We start from the raw sequence: 26,045 nt of genomic DNA, 5'->3' as shown, positions 1-26,045 counted from the left end.
AACAGGGGAAAAAAAAACAAAGACACTAGTCGTCAAGTCTAAGAGTTGTTATATAACCATTCCTAACCACACCAAGGGGATGCGGAGAGTACCCACGCACACAGTAAGCATCACTCCTCAGAGCGACGAAGAGGCATGCCCTTTGAGAGGGACGCCTGTGGTGATTCCACTACAGTGCATGAAGTCATTACTAAGACTAAAAAAGGGTTTTACAAAACTCCACTTCCAAAATTAACCTTTTTATTAAACCAAGTTTAAAAAAATGTTCACTGTAAAAAAGTCAACAAGGGTTTAACAAAACCAAAATATACCTTTTTATACAATATACGTATATATTAGCAGCAAACTACTGAGATTTTCTTTTATACTTATAAGTTTTTTTAAGAAAGCATAAACAATGCATTAGTATGGAATGTTAGCTGACCCACTGTTCATCCTCTATTCTGTGATTTGCCTTGCACAAGTATGTTATGAGTCACAACAGAATACCAAAACCCAGTTTCAATGCAGAAGTAGTGAGATTGACAGAATCTTTATCATTATTAATAGTCATGTTTCCTTTGAGAATAACAAATGAGCACCATTTAAACAGCTGATTTGGCATGTGTGTAGACTCAAATTTTAAGATGTATACTACCAGCCAACTAAACCACATAGCATTTGACTTTTTAAAAAGTTTAGTGATATACAGAATTTATATATCAAATCCAATAAATAATTCAATCCCATTTTGCCCATTTTAAAAATCCTTGGTAGAAATTCAACCTGACAAACTGCAAGTACGTAAACATGTGTATATACACATATACTGTATCTGAAATTCACATATGTTATGTATATTCCCATACATACACTTTTAACTTGGAATGAATTTCACAAATGAAAACAAAATTGAATGTTTCTAATTAAAGTTTCATTTTAGCCAATCAGAAACACTGACTTTGGAAAAATTCTGAGGTCTAACAGCTTTCAAAATGCTTAATATATTTCATTTATAAATTAATCAAACAAGATTGAAATCACTTGTTCATTAAAGAAATGGTTATGTTAACATTTTCTAACAGGAAAAGAAAACACCTTAACAATGGGTTTTCATTTTTAAAGTTAAAATTATTAAAGAAATCTCACTAGTCCTAAAAAATACGAAAATTTTTACATAAATACAAGTTGTTAACCAGTTGAATTATTCATCTAGAATCTGTATTTAAAAGCTTTGCTTTGGATCATTCTATTTAGCACTTCAAGTCTCCATCTGCAACTCTGGTATCTGCTACCGTGTGTTACCTGTGAGCAAACTGCACAAAATTTCAACAACATAAAAATGAGAAATTCAATGTGTGTAATATAAAAAAAAGTACAAGAATTACTCCTTTTCACATTAATGAAATATTATCTTTTATGCTTTTCATGCTAACGTCAATTTTTTTAACTTATAACTGAGTTTTTGATGACCCACCTTTACTTCTCATACAAAAGACTAAAACAATAGATTGGATTACTTTTATTAATATACACATCGAGTAATTGAACATGGTGACTTCATGTCCTTTCTTGTAAAGATGGCACTTGCAGGTACACAGATGCAGATTTCTAGAGTCATCAGATATTTACTTGAAAAGATTCTTCAACAGCAGTTTGGTACTGAGTCTCCTCATCTAGCTGAAGATTCTAAAAATAGTAACATTAACACATCATTAGGAAAAAACATGCTCCATTAAATATTCTGCCCAGTACACATCTTGACACAATCACACACTTAAACAGTTTATGTACAACATATCGCACCCTTTAGCAAGTAAGACAACTTTAATAAAATTAAAGTTCAATTGTAATTATTTGGCAATAATGAGTAAACAGGAAAGGTTCATCAATGAATAAAGTTATTATGAGTACAGTTCATTTTAACATAGGAAAGGATGTTGAGTATCTGAAAATTTTAAATTATTAATAATTTTCACAAATAAAAACTATAGTTAGCTCACAAAATTATTCCTAAAAAACAAAAAGGACTAAAATACCAACAAACTGAAACATTTATCTACCCACTGTCCTCCACACCTTGACCCTTCCCTACCCCAATCAGCGGACCTCACAACTACATAATCAATATCAAGAACTTTAAATTTATAAAGTGTAAAAAATATAGAAAGAAAACTATTCCTGAAGTTTAAATGTTCTATATACCACTGACGTGCTTTCAAATCTACCAAGGCTGGGACCAGTGTGAATTAAGCTGCTGCTTTCGGTGCCGATATCCTACACTGGCACTGGCTGCAAGTCCCTGCTGTCCCACTTCTGATCCAGCTCCCTGCTAATGCACCTATGAAAACAGTGGAAGATGATCCAACTGACTGGCTCCCTGCAACCATGCGAGAGAGCCAGACGAAGCTCCTAACTCCTCCTTCAGGCCTAGTTTAAAACTGGCCATTGTGGCCACTTGGAGAATGAACCAGCAGATGGAAGATCTCCATTTCTGCTTCTTTGGAACTTTGCTTTTCAAACAAATAAATCTTCAGCATATCAAGGATTCTACTTCATAATTTCAAGTAATCATAATTACACATTTTTTCCTATGGAAAATAAAACAATCTAACAATCACATCCAAAGTGGTTCATAAAACTATGTTTTTCTGGGGCCCAGCACAATGGCATAGCAGCTAAAGTCCTCGCCTTGAACGCCCGGGATCTCATATGGATGCTGGTTCTAATCCTGGCAACCCTACTTCCCTACTTCCCATCCAGATCCCTGCTGTGGCCTGGGAAAGCAGTAAAGGACAGCCCAAAGCCTTGGGATCCTGCACCCACGTGGGAGACCTAGAGGAAGTTCCTGGCTCCTGGCTTCAGACTGGCGCAGCTCTGGTTGTTGCAGTCATTTGGGAAGTGAATCATCAGATGGAAGATCTTCCTCTCTATCTTTCATCCTCTCTCTGTATATCTGACTTCGCATTAAAATTAATAAATCTTTAAAAAATGTTTTTCTTGGGGTTGGCACAGTGGTATAGCAGGCTAAGTACCTGCTAGCATCCCAGCTGCTCCACTTTTGAGCCAGCTCTCTGTATATGGCATGGGGAATCAGCAGAGGATGACTCCTGCACCCCTGTGTAAGACAGGGCAGAAGTTCTTGGCTCCCCGCCTTGGATCAGCTCAGCTCTGGTCACTGAGGCCATGTGGGGAGCGAACCAGTAGATGCAAGACCTCTTTCACTGTTTCTCCTCTCTTTGTAAAATCTGCCTTTCAAATAAATCTTTTTTAAAAAGATGTTTTTCCAAGCAAAATCTTTCTAGCAATGCTAAGCTATAATTATTTCATAAAATCACTAAATTTTAATTACATTTTAATTATGAAATAGAATATGAAATACACACTTCATAAAATAAAAAAAAAAAAAAATCCGGAATGATGTGATCTCAATACCAGACAGCAAAGACAAATGCAAATACGTTCACCTCACATGAGCCCACACACTGCTGTTCACCTAAACTGGAATATTATCTGCTGTTTTTCCAAGGATCAATCTTGAGGTAAGACTTAATTAAAGTTGAATAAAGTGTACTTTTGTTAGTAAGAAAGCAGATGTCATTATCTAGGAAATTATATTAGAAAATCAGTAACTCCATATTTTTGTTTTAGGAATCCATTTTTACATTATCAATTCCTCACTTACTTGGTTATGCAGTCAACCCAGCTTTGCCTGAAAATTAAGCTTCCTCATTTCAGAAATATGTCATTCTTTTATATGTTATACCAATTTTACTTTTCTAGTAAGTATAACTTTTCCTTTAATCTAGACAGAATTCTCATTTTCTTGATGTGGGAGTTTGTCATTCCTCTGTTAATTTTCTCTTTAATCAATAACAAAGAAATTCAACTTTTATCACTTCTACAACTAGATTTCACAAATGTTATTAAAAATAACTTATTTAAAAAAAATGCTACATATCCAAACAACATCATCTCAAAACTCAAGTCTAGACTGAAAAAAAAAATTTAACTTGAATATCTAAGAAGTACTTAATCTTGAAGAATTCGCTTACCACAAATTCTCCATAATCAAACTGATGTCTTTGATTTAGATGACTGACGAAATTTCTAGTAATCTGGGTAGGATCTCCCCAAGGAAGAGACACACAAATAGGACATGTCTATGAGAAACAGATTGTTTTACATAAAAAATAATGCAAACATATAAACATTATATAATTATTGAGAGCAATTAAAACAGGCTCATGTTACCAAAACATCAGGCATATCTTGCTTTATTGAACTTGGAAGTTTGGGTTTTTTAAAACAAACTGAAGGTGTATAACAACCCTGCATCAGGCAAATCTATCAGCGCATTTTTCCAACAGATGAAAAGATGGCTAAATATTTTCAACAATAAAATAATTTTCATTGAGGTATATACATTGTTTTTAGATAGAATATTTAATAGACTACACAATAAAGTCCAACACTATTATATACAGTGAAACCAAAATAAATGAGGATGGTTTTATTTCAATATTCACATATTGTAGGACTCTGGAACTGAACTTACAATATCTGAAAGTATGCCTTGCCCACGAGAGCTTTTTCTAAAGGCCAAGCTCTAGGGCATGTAACACAATGTAATGACAGGGACCTTAGACATTCTAATTAAGTCTGCAATTTTACCACTTTCCTTGGAAAAACCACATCTAACCTTTAACAATCCCAGATATAGGGGCCTGGCATAATAGCTCAATTGGCTAATCCTTCCCTTGCAAGTGCCAGGATCCCATATGGGCAAGAAACTCCTGATTCCTGGCTTTGGATCGGCTCAGCTCTGGATGTTGTGGCCATTTGGAAACTGAACTAGAGAACAGAAGATTTCCGTTTCTTTTTCTCTGTAAGTGTGTCTTTCAAGTATAACTAACATAAATCTTTAAAAAAAGAAAGTCTCATTGCTAACTCACTCTCAAGGTAGAATAAAAATCTTGTGTTAAAAGTATAATTCTTGGGCATGGCACAGTAGCCTAGCAGCTAAAGTCCTTGCCCTGAACACGCAGGATCCCATATGGGCACCAGTTCTAATCACAGCAGCCCTGCATCCCCCATCCAGCTCCCTGCCTGTGGCCTGGGAAAGCAGTCAAGGATGACCCAAAGCCTTGGGACCCTGCACCCACATGGGAGATTTGGAAGAGGCTCCTGGTTCCTGGCTTCTGATTGGCTCAGCTCTCGCTGTTGGCGGCCACTTGGGGAATGAATCATTGGACAGAGATCGTCCTCTCAGTATATGACTTTGCAAAAAAAATAAAATAAATCTTTAAAAAAAAAAGGATGAATCTGTTTTCTTCCTTGCTTAATGTATTCAGGTAATAAACGCTATAACTTCACAGTTCAAATAGCCACTGTTTTTATTCTTATTGAAGGTTATTTTTTACCTAGAGCAAATCCACTCGACAAGATTCAATTATTTGCATATTACAGAGCCCCGAGAGTGTTGAGTCCTGCTGCTACTCAAGAAAGAATCCTGGTTCACCTTTCATTATTTCACTCTTCTGCACACTGTTCTCTTCTCTCCCCACCCAGTAAGCACCTGCATTTTGTGATGTAAATTACTGCAATTCTCAGTACTTTATTTTGCTTCACAGTCATTACTCATTTGCTCTCCAAAAACTGACCTCACTCATAATGCATTATCCAAATTAAACTCACATTCATTTGTTGAACGTATGAACTGAAATAAACGGAACAGCATGCTTTAATCTTACAGAAGCTTATAAAAACATATTTGCTTACCACAGGAACTATCTGAAACAGGTGATTACTGTTGCAGTGATCCAATAAACGCTGTCTGGTAAGATTTGATTCTTGACACAAGGGACACTTAAAGGTAGGATGTCCAGAAGAACTATAAAACGATTTTACATGAAGCACACTTAAATCAAAATTATGACATAAGGAAGTAACAATCTCAATTACAGTACCCTTATAGTATTAATAGCTAATTTTTTCATGGTGCCGCCAAGATAAAACAAAATCCATGGTGGCATAGTAGGCTGGGCTTCCACCTGCAGATCCGACATTCCATATGTGTGACAGTCCGAGTACCAACTGCTCCACTTCTAATTTAGCTCCCTGCTTGTGACGGGATTGGGGTAAGAGGTGACGGGACAGCAGAGGATGGCTCCTTGGGCCCCTACACCCACCCAATGTGACTCTCAAAAGCAAAACGTACAAAGTTTACTACTAGGGAGCTAACTACTAGTACTATTTTTGATGATTCAACTGAATTAGAGGCTTATTATTATTTAAAAACATAATATTATTTCCTAAAATAAGTTCAAATTTGAACTTTTCACAAGCTTACCTTGTATTCTCTTGGTAAATTTCTGTGGTATCTGATGTAGATGTTTCACTCCTATTACTTAAGAAACAGAGGGGGAAAAGTTAACACCCTAATAACCAATAAAACATTACTAATAGTTCATTAACTTGAACTGCTAAGATTAATCTCAATTTGCTTTCATACTCTTAAATGTTAAAAATAAATTATAGAATTGACTACTTTTCAAGTAAGGTAAGAACACGTATTAGGTTCTTCGTCAAGGCTTAAAAGTTACTTCACGCAAAGTTACAAAAAAAATTCTAAATATAGAATTTCACACAATTACATTAAATTCTATTCCTTTAGCTCTAACAGGAAGTTTATAAACCATGGAGTACACTCAAGAATTTGCAGCTAAGATAAGGTTAAAGATTATGTTTTACAAAGTCAGTAAGTTCAAGAAAATATTTGACTATTTATTGTACTTTATACCCTAACGGAAAATAAACTAAGCTTCATTAATAAACTCTAAGAAGAACATATATTAAAAGGTTATTACATTATTCCATTAACAAAAACAGCCTGTGACATCTATTTTTTAAAATTTTATTATCTATACATTTAAACCTGGTAACAAGATTCTTCAAGCTAGTTTTTTTTTTTAAGGTAATTCTTAGTATCAGATATTAGAACACTTCAAAAAAAAGCAAGCAAGGAGGCCACTGCTTTTTCTAGCAATTAAGATGCCTGTCTAGACCTGGTCCCATGTGGGCGCTGGTTCGTGTTCTGGTGGCCCCACTTCCCATGCAGCTCCATGTTTGTGACCTGGGAAAGCAGTCAAGGATGCCCAAAGTCTTGGGAACCTGCACCCGCGTGGGAGACCTGGAAGAAGCTTCTGGTGCCTGGATTTGGATCGGCTCAGCACTCACTTGGGGAGTGAATTAGCAAGCAGAAGATCTTCCTCTGTGTCCTCTCTATATATCTGACCTTCCAATAAAAAGAAATCTTAAAAAAAAAAAGATTTATTTATTTTTATTGGGAAGGCAGATACATAGAGGGAGGAGAGACAGAGAAACATCTTCTGTTCCATGATTCACTCCCCAAGTGACTGCAACAGCCAGCGCTGCACCAATCCGAAGCCAGGAGCCAAGAGCTCTTCTGGGTCTCCCACACAGTACAGGATCCCAAGGCTTTGGGCTGTCCTCAACTGCTTTCCCAGGCCACAAGAAGGAAGCTGGATGGGAAGCAAGGTTGTCAGGATTAGAACCGGTACCCACATGGGATGCTGGTATGTTCAAGGCGAGGTATTTAGCCTCTAGGCCACGGCACCGAGCCCAGGTTCTTCAAACTAGTTTTAACAATCTCCCAAAATCTGCCTGGAGAATTAGCTCAGTGGGTAAATCCTCGCTTTGCATGCGCCAGGATCCCATTTGAGTGTTGGTTCCTTCCCAGCTGACCCACTGCCCTTCCAGCTCTCTGCTTCTGGCCTGGGAAAGCAGTAGAGGATGGCCAAGGAGTTAGGAACTTGATTCAGGTGGATCTCCAATGTGGATGCAGGACCCAGGCACTTGTGCCATCTGCCTCTGCTTTCCCAGGCATATCAGCAAGGAACTGAGTAAGAAGTGAAACAGCCAGGACTCTAATTGGTGCCTGTATGGATGGCAGTGTAGGCAGCACCTTAACCTGCTACAAAACCAGCCCCTAGTTTTCGAATAAAGCTTAAGTTTATCACGAAGTTAATCTCCCAGATGCAACCACACAGGTGCCAAGCTGTGGAGGTCTGTCCTGCAGTTCTGAGACTTAGCCACTGAACAATCTAATCTAATATTGTTAGAACATAAACAATCTAATCCCCCACATAATTTCCATTTCAATCACAAAAATTATGTTTAACAATAAATATTACTTACCTGTTCCCTCCTGAATCTTGGGAAATCTGTAAGTTTGGAATGATTGAAGAAACACCATATTCATCTTGATACTTCTTGCAAGATTTGTAATGATGTCTCATGCGATAGAATTTAATCTGTAAATTATTGATTAAAATGTGATTTTTAACTTAAAGTAAAATTGGCAAGATTTGAGATACTGTCAATAAGAGAATAAAAGACAAAGAGGTCATTCGATATGCCATTTAAAGATTTCCTTAAAAATTAGCACATGATTTTATCCTTAAGTGTGAGCTAAAACAGGCAATGCAATTTTTGTCCGTTAGCTTCAAAGACCATGGAGAAGAGTCCGTCTGTCCATAAACTCACTGCAACAAATAATAACAAATAACTTTACACTTGAAATACTAACACTAACAGCAAAACCGAAAAAAAATTTAAAAGTACTATAAGGTTAATTCATGCCATAATTCTTTAATCACTGCAACATGCTAGAGTTAGAAAGGGCTTATAAAAACTTAAGATCCCAGGTTAACATTTAAAATATTTGTCAGTTTCTCACAAAGGAGAAAGTCAGAGCTTCTCGAGTATGTTTTCTAACTACTTCATTGCTTGTCAGTTAAATACCTTCCTCAAAGAGAGGCAAAGCAGATCGGGCTTGTGTGAGAGCATAAAACAGCAACTGGTTTTGCTCACTAAACTTTTCATCAAGGGGTAAAAAAACGTGTGATAAATCCAGACACAGAGTTACACTTAAAAATCCTTCATTCCTGTATTTCACCAAACAAAACAATAAAATCTGGATTGGATCTGATCTTCCCACATTTCTTAAAACTTAACTATTTTACCAAATATTTTGTGATTTTCTAGATAAATACTAAGTAACTTAATATTTGGAAGAAAAGTTGCAATAATGATACCACTGCTAGAAAACAATATTTAAGAATAGAATGTAGGCCAGAATGGGGCTTAAAAGAGCTTGTTGCTTTTTAATTATCTTAGTAAGTAATCAATGATTGATTACTTTGGGAAAAACACCATGCTGCAAATTATGGCAAAATCAAAGATTTCACCTTTTCATTTCTGTTCTCATTAAGTTTATAAAATAGTAAGATCTGCAAATTACAAAATTTTTGGCCTTAACTTCTAAACCAAGCTAAATAACTTATTTCTGTTGGAAACATCACCCACCAAGAAAAGTCAAACAGGGATTTCAGAGTAGAAGTTTGGTTTGCAAAGAGGAGCTCCGTCATGGTTACTCTACCTGTTTTGCACAGCATCTGCAGCTACCAGAAAACTTCCTCATGATATTTTCAAGGTCTAAGGCCCGTTCGGGACATGCTCTTTCTTTTCTAGTCACATTTCCACGACACAGGGGACAATGTATTCCACTTTCTCTCATTGCAGTCAGGAAACATTTTCTACAGAAACTAAGCCAAACATTTGTGACACATTAAATACAGAAAAAAATCCTTTTTATTTCTATTTTTAAACACAGGTGATTACGAATTTGCACTTGTGCTGAATAAGCTAGGCTATCCCAAACTTAAGAACACATATGTATTTCAAAGGCCATAAAATAATGGATTAGAAGGAAATATAAAGAAACCACAAGTCTACTTTATAACTTTTTAACATAATTATTAAAGACAAACATTAATATTACATAACATTATCAGAGGAAGCATGTTACAAAGGAAGAATTGGATCTGATCTGGTTCTGCCATTTTGCAGCTATCTGAACACTGCATCTCCACCCTCCCCTTACAAAATGAGAACAAGGACCAGGACCGAATCAGCTTTCCTCAAACCGTTTACATCAAAATGTTTGCTTTTTCAGGACAGTGAATGGTCAGAGGGAGTGGCCTCCATTTCACATGGTAAACAATAAAAGCTGTTCATACAGTACCACACACACAAAGAAAAGGTCTACAAAATCTGATTAGGTCTGCCAAAGAAAGTTAACAGACTTCTTTGGTAAGAAAAAACATAAATGTCACCCAAACTTACTTGTTCAGCAACAGTGTACAAGAAAATATAAATTGAAAATTAGAACACTTCCAGTTGTAAATATCTGATAACCCACTTTCTAATTAGAACCAAATGAATCTAAGTATTGATTTCTTGTCTAACCCCTTCCAAATAAACCAGAGAGAGCTTCATCGGAGACCAAGAATAAGCAAACATAAAACGCAATCACCCAGAAAGACAAAAATATCAATACTCCCCAATCATACCAATGTAAGTTGAAAAGTGACAGTGCAGTAACAGATCATAGAATCTGAGTTCCTAACTGTAACACTGAAGAAACCATTTCTCTCATATCAATTTAATTCATCCATAAAGCTATAACTGAGAGTCGCTCACAGGATTAAAAGGTATGTAAAATGTCAGTTATCTTACTATTTGTTAGTTGGGACAGTGTAGTATCAATAGTCAAATATCATTCAAATAGCATTAGAAGTGATTACCAATTAAGACCATAATTTAAAACATCAAAAATAGTCACCATAACCAGGAATCAAAGCAATGCCAAATAAATACTCCGACACTAATATTTACTTGTCAAACTGATGAGAACCATCAGGGACTGGTGTTGTGGTGCAGTGAGCACGTGTGTTCCACCTCTGACCAGCTCCCTAACGTGTCTGGAAGCACTGTCGGCCCAAGTCCCTGGGAACCCCAGAGATCTGTAAGAAGCTGCTGGCTCATGGCTTAGAACCAGACCCACTCCCCTTGCTGTAGCCCTTTAGCGAGTGAACCAGAAGAAGAAAGATCCATCTCTCCCCCATCCCTTCTCTGTAACTTTGTCTTTCAAATACATCTTCAAAAAAAAAAAAATCAAGTTGTACCTCATAATTATACACAAATGCCAATTCAAATTTTTAAAATACCAATATTATGTATCAAAGTCCTTAGAATATTTCAAAAATCTTCGTGTTACTTCAATCTTTTCCCCTCTCAATTACTTGCATTACCCTCTTTCAGTGCTTGTTTTTGAGGACTACCTGCAAGACAGGGACAAACACAACTCCCACCTACTGGATCAATCCCCAAATGCCAGTAACAGCTGGGGTTTGACCTGCCAAAGCCAATCAAGTATCCGAGTCCCTTCTGCCTCCCACTGAGAAGGGGGAAGCAGAACTCAAACGCAAGCACTTCAACGTGGGATAAAGGTGTGTCAAGCGGCTACTCAGCCCACTGCAGGACGGCTGCCTCTATTTGGACCTTTACATCCAAAGTTTCACAACTATCATTTTGAAGTTAAGCTTTTTAAGTAAAAAAATCTCATTCATTCTTCATTAGAAATTTCTGCAAAATTTAAAAGGCAGAACATCAGAGAAAGCACTCCCAAATACCAACTACTGGGCAGCCAGGAGCTCTTTATGAGCCTTTCAAGTGGGTGGCAGGGAATCGTATTTGAGCCCTCATCTGCTGCCTCCTAGTATATCACACTGCAAAGAAACAGGCTCAGAGACGGAGCTGGGACTCAACCCCAGGGACTTCAATATGGCATGCCAGCATATCAAGTGGTGGGTTCACTCACTGTACCGTGATGACTACCCCCTTCATAACTTTGAATAAGCATCTTTCAAAAAAACTTGTTGAAACTTACTTTTTAAAAAAAGATTTATGTATTTTTATTGGAAAGGCAGATAGAGAGGAGGAGAGACAAAGAGGAGGATCTTCTGACCAATAATTCACTCCCCAAGCAGTCTGGCTGCAGCTGAGCGAATCCGAATCCGAAGCCAGGAGCCTCATCCAGGTCCCAAAGCTTTGGGCAGTCCTTGACTGCTTTCCCAGCAGGGAGCCGGATGGGAAGTGGGGTTGCTGGGATTAGAACCAGCATTCACATGGGATCAAGGAGAGGACTTTAACCACTACTATCATGCTGGGCTTAGAAACTTACTTTTATTGCCTTGAAAAAACTTCTTAATTTTTCCATCCATTAGTATGATTCCTCATACTCAGTTCTTTTATAAAAAGCTTTTCCATAAAATTTTGCAGCTTTTTAAAAGATTTATTAATTTTTATTGGAAAGGCAGATTTAGAGAGAGGAGAGACAGAGAGGAAGATCTTCCATCCACTCGTTTACTCCCCAAGTGGCTGCAACAGCTGGAGCTGAAGCGATCAAGACAGCAGCCAAGAGCCTCTTCCGGGTCTCCCACTAGGGTGCAGGGTCCCAAGGCCTTGGGCTGTCCTACACTGCTTTCCCAGGCCACAAGCAGGGAGCTGGAGGTGAAGCGAAGCAGCTTGGATACAAACCAAAGCCCATCTGGGATCCCAGGTGTGCAAGGTGAGGATTTTAGCTACTAGGCTATAGACCCAGGGTTTACAGCTTTTAAAAATTTGTGTATTTTTATTAAACTTATCCTAGGTGTTACAAATAAGTTTTTGTATTAAAATTTTATCTACTTGCACTTTAAAATATTTTCGTATTTCCTTGCATTAAGAGACTGTGCTATATAGTCTAGTAGTCAACTGTTTCCCTTCAGTTTTACATATAGGTACTCTTATCTACAAATGACAGACAATTTTCTCTCTTTCTTTTCAAATTCTGTATATCTTATTTCCTCTTTTCTCACAGATTTTCCTAAAATCCGAAATACAAAATGTTGACTGTTAAGGACTGATGTAGACATCTTTGTCTAGCTTTTGACTAGAAAGGTCTCTGAAGCTTACTACTCCATATATTTACAGGCTTTAGGAAAGCTAGAACAAAAGCCTGCTCTGCTACAGTTTTAAAATAAAAAGGCTAAAATCTGTCAAGATGCTTCTGGCATCCACTGGGTGACAATAAGCTTCCTCCCAGTAATTTGTTAACATGGTCTAGGGCTAAACATCCAAATCCATTCTCATTTTGAGTAGCTTCTCAATTACATAATCTCCAGTGAAAAGCACTTCCACAAAGAGGTAAATTTAAACACATCATAATGATTGTGGTCCTACTAATTTCTCCCTACAATTCTGTCACTTTTCACCTATGCAGTTCAATTTTATTCAAGAGACTCAGAGAGCAAGAAACAGCCACAGCTTCTTCACCCTGTTTACTCCTGAAATGCCTCCAACAGCCAGGAAACTTCGCCAGAGAGGTAACTCAGTCCAGCCCTCCCTACTGCTCCCTCCCAGGGTATGCACGACAGGAAGCTAGCGAGGACCAGCGGTCAGAAACTGAACTCCAGCACTCCGATATGGCCACATCCCCCACATATAAAGTTACAGTGGTTTGATTCGTTTTCCCTTATGAAATGTCTCTCCACTGTAATGTTATTTTAATTAAATTTTATCTGCTGTTAGTATTACTATCAACTTTCTTTTTTTTTTTAATATTTGTTTATTTTTATTGGAAAGGTGGATATACAGAGAGGAGGAGAGAGAAAGGAAGATCTTCCGTCCAATGGTTCACTCCCCAGGTGAGTGCAATGGCTGGAGCTGAGCCAATCTGAAGCCAGGAGCCAGGAGCTCTCCCGGGTCTCCCACGCGGGTGCAGGTTCCCAAAGCTTTGGGCCGTCCTCGACTGCTTTCCCAGGCCACAGGCAGGGAGCTGGATGGGAAGCAGGGCCACCAGGCTTAGAACCAGAGACCATACGGGATCCCGGCAAGTGCAAGGCGAGGACTTTAACCACTATGCTATCACTCAGAGCCCTCTACTTTCTCTTCAATGTCATAAAAAAGCCAGAAGAGTCAGCACTTACAGATTCTCTCAAATATCTTTTAAAGGGTCTGTTTTCACATACAAATATATATTCCTAAAGATATCAATTATGCAAAATAACAATAAAACGAATGTTCACAGAAAAACTGAGGTGGGGTACAGTATCCAAATGTGACATGATCAAAGCAATCTCTATATTGGTTATACATGTATTTTCATATTTAAAATTTTAAAGGTTCCTTTAAAAAAATTTACTCATGAAAATATAGTTCATTTTTATTGATAATATCTATATTCTTTGGGAGAAATTTTAAAGCAAATACATCAAAATGTATTTTAAAATGTGCAACATGCTATCATTTGTGTAAAACAAGGGGAGAGCAATTTGAGTGTATCTGCTCATATTAGTACATGTATAAAATGTCTGAAAAGACAAACTCAATGATGGATACCAAGTAATATGGAAACAAGGATATATGAAGTGATAATATGCATGATAACTTTTAATTTTATTGACAGTACGTGATTACTAAGTATTACTAAGTGATAATATTACTAGGTGACAAGGAATTTGTGATTTTTGAACAATGTATGTGCATTTTAATATATTAAAATATTAAAATTCTAGGAGATAAACACATATACAGCAACTTCTCTAATCCTTGTGCTTTCCTATAGTAAAATTTTCAAAAGAAGTTACATAAAGGAGTAAAGAAATATGGAAGATGCATGCATAGCAACATGTGATGGGACGCTATGATATTTTGTTGATTGAAAATATGCCATGTTACACAGTGTGCTATATGAACCTTTATGGTTTTTAAAACTATGTGTATGTTTGGAAAGAGCATCAAGTAATCTCTTACTAGTAGTTATACCTCTGGCAAGAGGAATAAAAATTAAGGGAGATCATTTGATTTTTTAAAAAATTTAATATAACACCTTTATATTTCCAGACAATATATTTTTTATAAACACAATCATTTTGTTTTTAAAGGTTTATTTTTATCTGGAAGGCAGGTTTGAAGAGAAGGGAAAGACAGATCTACCTGCTGGTTCACTTCCCAATGTCTGAAGCTGGGCAGGTCTGAAGCCAGGATGCTGGAGCTCCCTCCCTCCTTCCAGAGCTCCCACATGGAAGCAGGTCCGGAGCACTTGTGCCATTTCGCAGCTTTCCCGGGGACACTGGGGTAGGGAACTGGATTGGAAGTGAAGCAGACAGGATCGGAACAGGTCCCAATATAATATTAAAAGAGACAGTGCTTAGACCAGGCAGGAATGCGAGGTTCTAATAATATTTAACTATGAAAATCTACAGGGCCCGGCATGATGGAGCAGTGGTTAGGGCGTTGGTTCTAATCCCGGCAGCCCCGCTTCCCATCCAGCTCCCTGCCTGTAGCCCGGGAAAGCAGTCGAGGACTGCCCAAAGCTTTGGGACCCTGCACCCGTGCGGGGGAACCGGAAAAGGCTCCTGGCTTCGGATCGGCATAGCATCGGCCGTTGCGCTCACTTGGGGAATGAATCAGTGTACAGAAGATCTTCCTCTCTGTCTCTCCTCTCTGTATATCTGCCTTTCCAATAAAAATAAAATAAATCTAAACAAACAAGAAAAAATCTACAAAGTATTTTCTCAACAAATACTCCCAAAAAGGTAATTGAATAAAAAAAGTAAATCATATTTTGCAAATTGGAAAAATTCAGAAAATTTATTATTTTGAATACTAATTCACCAAATCACTTTTCAAAACTTCAAATACAGTCCTGACTGTCCCAAAATGAGTGTATCCAAATATTGCACATATTGGGATCGGCGTGATAGCATAGTGATTAAAGTCCTCACCTTGCGTGTGCCAGGATCCATATGGGCACTGACTCTAATCCTGACAACCCTGCTTCCGGCCTGGGAAAGCAGTCAAGGACGACCCAAAGTGTTAGGACCCTGCACCTGCGTGGGAGACCCGGAAGAGTTCCTGGCTCCTGGCCTCAGATTGGCTCCACTCCGCAACTCCATTGCGGCCGCTTGGGGAGTGAATCATCAGACAGAAGATCTTTCTCTCTCTCCTCCTCTCTGTATATCCGTCTTTCCAATAAAAAAATAAATAAATCTTCAAATATAGCACATATCTAATTATTTTTAACTGAAGTACTATAGCAACTCAAAACTTACAAGGCAAGCCAGGGAAAAATGTAAATTCATAAATATTACTTGCAATCAAATATGTAATTCTTAAATAAGATAGAAGAGAAATGATAGCAGATATTTGAGAAGCAAACTAGCAAACAGAAGATCTATCGTTCTATTTTGCAAATCAACCAACCAATCAATCTAGGGGTTAGGGGTCCATACAGAGGCCAAAAGAGTGCCTCGGTTTGAGTCCCAGCCCCAGTCCAGTTTCCTGCTAATGTGCACCCTTGGTGGCAGCAGGTGATAGATCAGCCAGTTGGGTTCCTGCTATTTTTTGGGAAACCAGGATGGAGTTCCCAGCTTCAGTCTAGACTAGTCCTAGATATTGCAGCATGGGAATAATGAACTAGGTGATAAAGATCTGTCTCTCCCTCTGTGTCATTCTGCCTTTCAAATTAAATTGATCAATAAATAAAGCTTCCATGAGACTCTGGAAAGAAGCTCCTGGCTCCAGCCTGGCCCAGTTCTGGCAGCTGTGGCCATTTGGGGAGAGAGTCAGTGGAGGGAAGACCTTTCTATCTCTCCTTATCTTCTCTGTCAAGGAAGGGAAAGACAAGACTAAATTAACCTCCCCAAATTACATATTATGAGTTAGTTGAATAGTAACTCTTTAAGGCAAGAATGGCAGCAATTCAGAACTGCTGAACTATCAAAACTACTTGAGCTCGCCCCACATTATGGACCTGGGCTGGGTGGGAGGCTGGGTGGGGCTTCTCCCTTTGTTTTTTCCCTGACACCAGATACAGAAGGGGTGATGATGATATTAGTGTGAAAACATTGGTCTTACCCATTTTCCTGTAGCCCTTGACCCTTTGTACCCTAATCAAATATGTAGGATTATCAAAAAGAATAATAATCATTATAAAATTTAAAAGCCTCTTTAAATAGTTACTGTATTAATATGGACCAGTAAGACTATTAAAAATACAAGGAAAAACAAAAAAATCAGGTTCAAAATTAACTTAGGATGTCACTGTAAAATGTAATTAAGATTCTAACTAGTTAATTACAAAGTCTCTCAAAGATAATTATGTCATAGGTCTTTATTTTAAAAAGATGGTAAAAACTAACCAGCAAAGCTCTAGACTGGTAAGAATATAGCCTAAAAATCAAGAAACAATAAACAAATGTGCAAGAATCAAACTTATGGAGACAAGACAGCTTTGAATAAATTGCAACGGAGCAATTAGACAGTACACAAACCTCAATATGTTTCCTGTCTTAAAAATTATGTCAAAACAAATTACAGAATTTCAGTAAACTAAATCGTCATCCAAAGATACATATACTTTCCAATCTCAGAAAAGTTGAGTAAATACCTTACATAGGTCTAAATTACACTAAGGATTTTGAGATATTAGCTGAGAATTATCCAAGTGGGAACTAAGTGTCATTTAAGCGTTTTTTGAAGTGAGAGCATGTGTGCTCGCTTCAGCAGCACATATACTAAGATTGAAGTGAGAGCATGTGGAAATTTGATTCAGACACACAGGGAACCCCTGTGAACTCAAGGATGAGATCTGAGTGATATAGCTCCTCTGAGGGCCTCAGAAGGGAACATGGCCCTGACAACACCCTGATTTTGGCCCACTGAAACTGGAAATTACAGCCTCTTAACTGTGAGAAAATAAATTTATTTTGCTTTAAGCTACCACATTTGTAGCAATTTGTTAGAGCACCTCTGGGAAAGATACATGGCTTAGTGTGAAACATAAAAGTTTTTAAAACTTCTTAAAAACCAGAAAATATTCAAAATACACATAGAAATAATATTAAATATGCATTTCTTAAAAGGAAAAATTCATAGCTGCCCCATCCATGGCTTTGTTTTTCATAGCTTCAGTTACCCATGGTCAACTCTGGCCCAATAATACTGGAGTGCAAAATCACAGAAACAAACAGAATTCCTAAGTTCTAGGTTGCATGCTGCTTAAAGTACTTGATGAAATCTCACACTTCCCACCTGTGTCATTTCTTTGTCCAGTGCATACATGCTGCAGCCTATACCTGCCTAGCAACCTCCTAGCAGCCATCTTGTTTACCAGATCTGCTCTCTGTACTGCAGTGTTTGCTTTATTTTAATAATGGCACCAAAGCACAAGAGCAATGAAGCTGGCCATCCAGATATGCCAAAGAGAAGCAGTAAAGGGCTTCCTTTAAGTAAGAACATGAAAGCTTTCAGAGCAGTATTGTGGCCCAGCAGCTCGAACACCAGCATCCTATACTCAACTCCTGCTCTGGCTCCCCCAAGCCTGACTGCTGCAGCCACTTGGGGAAAGAAGCAAGCTCCTTCCTACCTTACTATCTGTCTCTATGATTCTTTCATATGAATAACAAATTAAATGTTTTAATAAGGTGAAAGCTTCCAATGTATTGCTAAGTTATTAAGATCTGGTAGAAGGAAACTGTGAAGGAAAAAAAAAAATCTGCTCATTTTCCTGTTACACCTCCAGCCATGAAACCTATGGCCACAGGGCACAGGTACTTAGTTAAAACAGAAAAGACATTAAACTTGCAAATGGCAGACAATGAACAGAAAACAGGTCTTGCTGATGGCAATAGATTGCACATCAATCTGTTGTAGCATTTGCAGTACTGGAATACACTGGGGGCCTTATTATTATTCATAATGGTTTCTTTAGCATTACATTTCTGGACACAAATTTTGAAAGTTTCCTTTTCATTTAATAATCAAAATTTTATATTGTTATGTTTTGAAAACTGTAAAACAGAACTTATAAGGTCATTATTATTATGCACAAATATAAAATCTTACTTGGTCTTTTGAAAAAACAAGCACCCTGTGAAATATGTGGCATGTTTTTATACTTGTTTTTTGTACAAGAAAACAGACAGAACGGAGTTAAACAACCTGACCAAGTAACAGAGTAATATTTGGTCTTAACTCAAACCCTTTCATTCCTTAGCTCAATAAAAAAAACTAAATGTGTGTACAGAAGGCTCAATCAGGCAATGTACTTATGGTTGCTGCCTTTAAAGCTCACAACTCAACCCACTGGACTTACCGCAGATCAAATCACAAATCACTGAGTCCTACAAATATTCTGATTATAAACTGTGAGAAGAGGATACAGTTCTTTCATCTCCAGTTTTACTGCTCCTTCCTCTATGCCACCAAGGGTTTTTTTTTAGATACAGAATTGTTTATCCTCATTTTGCCTTGGGTCAACCTACATGAACCTGCTAGACAGTATACTTTAAAAGCAGAAAAGGCAAAAATACAAACCAAGATTAAAACTATTTGACATATCAAAGGAGTGCACACTGCTAGAATAGTGAAATACCCTGAAGCAAACAGAAAGAACATCTTTAAACTTTTCTCAACTTCAACTAGTAGATGCCAGATGAATTTCTGTTTTTATTCTCAACAATTGGTTCACATGGAGAGAAAAACAACATTCTCCCCATCCAGCTACTGCCTTTAATAGAAATGAAAAATGTGGCACCTTTATTTTTTAGTCTGTAATAAAAAACATATTTCACAAAACTTGAAAAGCAAAAAAATTTAGAGGTTTTTAATTAGTCTCCAGGACTTAAAACTGTTTTTCTAGTTTGGCACAGTGGTTGGACACCACTTGGGAGGCCTGAATCCCACAGGAGAGGACCAGGTTCCACTATGGATTCCAGCTTCCCGCTAAGGCACACATTGGCAGGTGGAAGGTGATGGCTCAACTGCTGGGGCCTGTCACTCACACTGGAGCACCCAGATTGAGTCCCAACACCTGGCTCCGGCCTGGCCCAGTCCGGGCAGCTGCAGGCATTTGGAGAGTAAACCAAAGATGATAAAGATTACTATCTCCAAAAGAGACAATACTTACCCTTAGACCACTCTACTTTTTTTTTCTTCCAAAACCTTAATTTGAACATCTTTTCAACTTTAATGGTAAGTCTTTATGTTTTAACTCACAAGTATTTGACACTATTTTCCTTACAATTTCACTGCCATGCTCTACTCTGGTTTTCTTCCTATTCTTCAGTCCATTCTTCCTCAACTGCATTTTTTCAACATTTACATCTGTGTTCTCCTTATACTTTGTCCTATGTGGACTAGCATTTATCTGTCAGTTTATATACATCCCCTAAGGGACAACAATCAGTCACAGACTTAGTTAATATACTACAGACCTGTCTTTTAGTACACACGATACTTTAAAAGGTTTATGGGAAATGGATATTATCAAAAAACCACACACATAATTTCACATTTTTAACAAAATAAATACCTTTTAATTCTACTTTTCTACAAACTTTAAAAAAAATCCTTATAATCACTGAACATACCATAACCAATTTTTTTTTAATTTATTTACTTTCATTAGAAAAACAAGATTTACGGAGAAAATGAGTGACAGAGAGAAAGATCTTCCATTTGCTGGTTCACTCCCTAGATGGCCACAAAGGCCAGAGCTGAGCACATCCAAAGCCAGGAGCCAGAAGCCTCCTATGGGTCAACCATACAGATGCAGGGTCCCAGGGCTTTCGGCCGTTCTTGACTACTTTTCCAGGCCATAAGCAGGGGGAGCTGGATGGGCAGTGGAGCACCCAAAACAGGAACTGGCACCCATATCGGATACCAGTACTTGGAGGTGAAAGGTTAGTCAGTTAAGCCAATGTGTCAGCCCCATACTCATCAAATTTTCATACAATTTCCTTCAAAGAACAGAAATCTCTTCTCTCCATTTCTACTTCCATTACTTTACTGAGGTTCTAATTATTCTTCTCCCTGACACATCAATGTGCTACCACCCATTCACTAATCCTACCACCATCAGTAAGACAGGGCCACACAAGTAAGTATACTCCCTACAATGGAAATGTGGTTATGCTGCTCCCCTACCAAAATGATCTAGTAGGTTTCTATGGTTTCAAGGACTACATTCCAAAGGACTTACACAGTGAGTGCCTACCAAGCTCCATCTCCACTATCTCCACTGGCTCTGACAAAGTGAGAGAGGGTCAGAGCCATCCTTCACACCGTACTCCCTGCCCTTCTGTTCCCCACAAACCTTAACAGAGCTTACAACAACCTTACATACAAATGCTTATCTCAGGTGCTACTTCATCCAAGAAACTGTCCCTACACTCACAGTTCATTTGGATCCCTGCCCTCTGGATACTAACATATAATTTTCTACCTAAATCATCTCTGTATCAATCATTATCATTCATAGGTCTCCTCCATTACACTAATAATGGTCCTTAGAGAAACACTGCATTCAATATCAGGCACACAGCACAATCTAACAATACTGTTGGAAGGGACTGGAAGGGATGAATACGGATTAAATGGAAACTTACATTTTGGCATAGCTGCTAATTAAGGACAAAGAATTTGTTTTTTTGACTTGAATAATCAGTGTCACCTAATGACTGAGGAAAACATAATTTCTAACTGATCCACAATGACCCGAAACTGCTTATCACCACATTCCTACAAACTTGATACCAACCCTGACCTTCCTGAAAATGAAAAAAGCAAATGACACAATAAACCCTATTACTTTAAACCTATTCTCAAGACATGCACTTGGCACAGCAGTTGAGACTTCCACACTCCATATCAAAGTGCCTGGGTCTCAGCTCCGCTCCCACTCAGCTTCCTCTGGGGCGCTGTAGATAATGCATGAATCCTTGAGTGCCTGCCACCACCTGGAAGACACAGGATGAGTTCTGTGCTCCTGACTTCAGGATAGCCCAATGCTGCTTTTCAAATAAATCGTATTTTTTTTAAAAAAAGGCATTTATAGGTCTAATCTCTTTCTGCCTTTCAAATGAGTTAAATCTTTTTTTTGAAAAAGATTCTCTTCATCCCCCCCAAATTCCTTTCAGCCAGTCAAAATCTCTTTCAACACCCAACCTCTCCAAATAAGAGATTTTTTTTTCCCTTCACTTAGATCATTGTTCAGCCAGAATGACAAAGCAACTACTACAAGTGATGGAGGAGTGAAAATGGAAGGCTACTTGGTCATGTCTAAACCCACTGAGTTGATCTGAGCAAGATCCTGAATTTTAAAAAATTTCTTTTTTTTTTCCATAATCCTCATATCAAGCCAAATTATAGTCCTAGATTTAAAATAAACTATTGCACAAGAAGTGGACTACTGCTTCTATATAAAATTTTGAGGAGAGCTAAAAATTGCAAGGAGTTCTGTGAGCTTAATAACTTTAAGGATAAGTGAGATGATTTTGTCCAGAAAAAATAATCTGCCACATATACACACTATTAGGTGTTACTATAACACCCTCTCCTCTTGCCCTACCTTCCTTGCATTTTTCCACTCACTGCCAGCACAATACTTGGAATTTTCTTTTAAATATAAGAAAGACATACTGATGCATTAGCAATTTTAAAAAAAGGCAGGGTAATAAATTGTGCCCTGGACACCTCAGACCAATTCACCTTCCAATAGTACAAAAACACCACTGGCCTAATCTGTAGCCTGAAAAGCCACATATTCTTGGTTCATATAAGCAACAGCTCAGGAATAACGCAGACAGTACACTTAAGATTGAGAGAAAAACTATAGTGATGACGTTTGTAATTAAAAACCCAGCACCCGTGCTCTCTTCGGCAGCACAGATACTAAAATTGGAACGATATAGAGAAGATTAGCATGGCCCCTACGCAAGGATGACATGCAAATTCGTGAAGCGTTCCATATTTTTCAAGAGGTGAACCGAGTAGGATTGGCTCATGGACACCCTGGTATGCGTGAAATCCGGCACTAGGAGAGGTTCTGATGAAGGAGCCTGGGCAACTCCTCTGGCAGGACACAGACCTGGCAGGTAAGCGCAAAAATCATGATAGGAAAAAGCCCAGAACAGGCAATGGAAAGTTTCCCATGGCATACATTTGGCATGGGGGGGGTGGGGGCAGACCAGGCTGAATCAGTTCACGTCATCCTCTGGCAAATCCAAGCACCACAACAGCGTGTGGGTCGAGCCAGATTTGGTCGCCACAAAAACCAAAGCACAATATGGAATGCCAAGGTGAGGTTGCCTGTACCGGATGTGACAGCAGCGACCAACCAGCAGGCGTGAGAACCAGGAAGGGAGGGGGCGGAGCCAGCAGGGGGAATATGAGGAGATTCCCTTGCTGGATAGCTACTCCCACTGGAAAGCGTGAGCTGAGGATGGGGGCAGGCCAGACTAGGCAGGGCTACACACCTGTGGTCCTCAATTGGACTAGATCAGGGAAAAGCCAGGCTGACTGTTCCTACTGGCGCTAACTACAAGTAGAGTGGGTGAGGATGGGTTGGGCTTAGCCACAGCATCAGCTGGCAGAAGCTGGCACTGGGGACTAATTCTGTCAAGTTAAACCACAGAACCATCTGGAGAGTACATAATCCAGAAGTGGGAGAGGCATGGGAGGGAAATAGTGGGCTCCTCCCTCTTGGGTTACCACTCCCATGGGAGGGCACGAAAACCAGGACAGGGGCTGGGGTGGCTAGACAGAAAGGTACTCAACAACATCTGTGAGGGCTGGATAGTGGAGCTGGTTAGATAAAACTAAGCTTCAATACCCATTGACATGTACGATAGCCCAATGGGATGTGGGACAGACTGGACTAGTCTAATACACACACTGGCAAACCAGGGTAGAGGAGTTGCTGGTGGGGGTTATTGTGGGTCTCTTTGACTGGGCTGCAGCTCCCACTGGTTTATGTGAGGGCCGTGTGTGTGCTGGGCAGAACCAGGCTGAACTGCAACACCCACTGGTTTCAGAGGAAGACGGGGCTGGAAACAGAACCGACCTAGCAATTGCAACCAGCAGCTGGTAGGGCAGATGGACTGTGCCGGGCCCTGTACTTCCTAGCACATACAAGGATTTGGTCTGGAAACACCTCAGACAATATTTCTTTGGGGATCCACCCAATCGAACTGCTGGACTCAGAATCCTGACCATGAAAGGACAGAGAACAGAACGAGTCAATCAACCACCTCAGCTATATGTTGGCAGTGAAAGACTGGGCAAACGGAGACTCTATGATGAACTATGTCAATCAGTGGATTCTTCAACGACCTCATCATGCTTGGAGTGGTGAGACTGGCAGCGATTCATAACTGGTGAACTATCAAAACCATTTGAGCAAGTATCTCAGAGCATGCCCCACATCCAGGACCTGGGGTGGGTGGGAGACTGGGTGGGGCTTCTCCCTTAAAATCCCCCTTTACCTCAGATATATGAAGGAAACAATATGGAAATAATAGTCTTACCCACTTTCCTGTAGTCCTTGAACCTTTTTACCCTAATTAACAATGTAAAGATTGCCAAAAAAAAAAAAAAAACAACCAACCAACAGCCAACCCATTCTCCATAACCTACTGGCACCCCACCTCTCCAAGAACAGATAAATATATTTAGGAACCGGTTCAATTCTTTTCAGCTGCTTTCAGCCATGCAGAACATTCAAGTATGAGTGCATTTTTTTTTTTAAAATAAAGACTTGCAGATTCCACCTGCCAGAAATTCCTTTGCAATGGAGCCAGGACATTGGTATGTTTACTGAACTGGTTCCCAGGGGACTCCCTGGCCAGCCTAGTCAGAAGTGCTCTCCACCCACCTTCCCAAGAGGGGCGTCTTCTAACCGGCATTCAAAGGGTCTACCCAACACAGGCACCCAGCTCCCCCACCTGACCCCAGACACCTCCCACACCCCCAGCCTGCGCAGCACAGTCAGGCCACAGCTCCTCACACAACTCTTCTCCGCTCCAGCCCTGCAGCAACCAATAAGCAGAAGGCTAAAACAAAGGAAACTCTTCAATGCCCGGAAATTGTTAGCGCGAACACAGCGGAAAGTAACACTCACTCTAGACCCACTTTAGCATACACTCTATGTGAAGCGAAGACAAGCCCTTGGAACGCGATCTGCACAGCAGGATCAAAGTTAAGTAAGAGATCCGGGATCTAGAAGAGATGAATCGAGGCTCTGAAAGCAGAAAAAAGTTCAGGACACGGGGCAAGGTGAGCGGGTGGGCCTCCGACCGGTTTTGACACTCGACACCGCAGCCTGCGCCCGGGTTGCTAGGAAACAAAAAGGCTCCACGTTGCCCGCAATTCGTCCCGGCCTAGGCGAGGCCGGCGGGGCCGCCGGGGTCTCCGGCTTCTGCAGTCCCCTCAGCCAGGGCTCCGCGCCGGGCTCTGGTCCCCGGAAGCCCGGGGAGCCGAGAGCTCGGGCCCGGGGGCGCAGACCCGGGCCTCCAGGGCAGGGTGGCCTAGACGCCGAGGGGCCCAGGAACGGGTTCCCGGGCAGGCCGCGGGGGCTCCCGCCATGCTAGAGCTCAGGGGCCCAGGCCCAAACGACCTCCCCCAACCCCGGATCCGCGCGGCCGAGGGGGGCGTCTACTCACACGTGCTGACAGGCCGAGGTCCGCACCGGCGTTTTGAGCACGTCCTGACAGACGGGACAGTAGAAATCATCTTCGGTGTAAGATGTGGCCGTGGAAAGCTCCTCGGCCATGACAGGAGATGACACAGGCGGCAGAGCCGGGCGCAGAAGCAGCGGCCAAGGTGGCGGTGGCGGCCCGGGGCCCAACACCCTGCGCTCACCAGAAGGGGGAGGGGAAGCGCGTCAGGAAGCGGCTCACGCCGGGAAGGGGCGGGGCCGCACGGAGCGGGGCGGGGCGGAGCCGTGTTCCGTCCACGGGAAGGAGGGGCACGACACCCTGCGCACACCCGGAGGGGGTAGGGAATCACGTCCGGAAGGGGCGGGGCCGCACGAGCCGGGGCGGGGCCGTGCTCCTCCCACGGGAAAGTGGGGTCCGGGCCCGACACCTGCGCGCACCAGGGGGTGGGGGTGGGGATCACGTCCGGAAGGGGCGGGGAAAGGGGCGGGGCCGTGCTCCTCCCACGGGAAGGTGGGGTCCGGGGCCCGACACCTGCCCGCACCCGCAGAGGGTGGGACACACGTCAGGAAGGGGAGGGACCGTGCTCCTCCCACGGGAAGGCGGGGCCCGGGGCCCGATACCTGCGCGCACCCGGAGGGGGTGGGGAACACGTTAGAA

At 40.4% G+C, this 26,045-nt stretch overlaps 1 protein-coding gene and 1 non-coding gene across 5 annotated transcripts; one reads left to right on the top strand and one right to left on the bottom strand.

The window, feature by feature from the left end:
• Positions 1 to 1,486: 1,486 nt before the first annotated feature.
• RNF138 (ring finger protein 138) lies at positions 1,487 to 25,589 on the bottom strand. Of its 4 annotated transcripts, XM_040984860.1 has the most exons (7): positions 25,392 to 25,589; positions 9,443 to 9,608; positions 8,200 to 8,315; positions 6,332 to 6,388; positions 5,761 to 5,872; positions 4,035 to 4,142; positions 1,487 to 1,668 (listed from the first exon to the last, which is right to left on the bottom strand). In XM_040984860.1, the coding sequence occupies exons 1-7, from the start codon at positions 25,499 to 25,501 to the stop codon at positions 1,600 to 1,602; spliced, it is 738 nt and encodes a 245-aa protein (XP_040840794.1). In that variant the 5' UTR covers positions 25,502 to 25,589; the 3' UTR covers positions 1,487 to 1,599. The 4 variants fall into 4 exon arrangements, with proteins under 4 accessions (XP_040840794.1, XP_040840795.1, XP_040840796.1 ...); XM_040984861.1 differs by lacking the exon at positions 4,035 to 4,142; XM_040984862.1 differs by lacking the exons at positions 4,035 to 4,142; positions 6,332 to 6,388.
• On the top strand, positions 22,600 to 22,706 carry LOC121159776. Its single transcript, XR_005884429.1, has one exon. It is a non-coding gene; the product is annotated as a U6 spliceosomal RNA (small nuclear RNA).
• Positions 25,590 to 26,045: the final 456 nt, after the last annotated feature.

This window comes from Ochotona curzoniae, unplaced genomic scaffold (genome assembly GCF_017591425.1).
Source record: "Ochotona curzoniae isolate NIBS_2020 unplaced genomic scaffold, NIBS_Ocur_1.0 contig_43, whole genome shotgun sequence".
Taxonomy (NCBI): domain Eukaryota; kingdom Metazoa; phylum Chordata; class Mammalia; order Lagomorpha; family Ochotonidae; genus Ochotona; species Ochotona curzoniae.
Note: the sequence above shows the minus strand (reverse complement) of the source record. Positions and strands in the feature narration are given on the sequence as shown.

Bases quoted from the DNA above. Each gene is read 5' to 3' on its own strand.
- RNF138 (XM_040984860.1), bottom strand. From the start codon at position 25,501: ATGGCCGAGGAGCTTTCCACGGCCACATCTTACACCGAAGATGATTTC. The intron at 6,389-8,199 runs GTAAGTAATATT...CTGTTTCTTAAG, and splicing joins CAAGATTCAGGAGGGAACAG to TAATAGGAGTGAAACATCTA. The intron at 4,143-5,760 runs GTAAGCAAATAT...TGTTTCTCATAG, and splicing joins TGTTTCAGATAGTTCCTGTG to ACATGTCCTATTTGTGTGTC.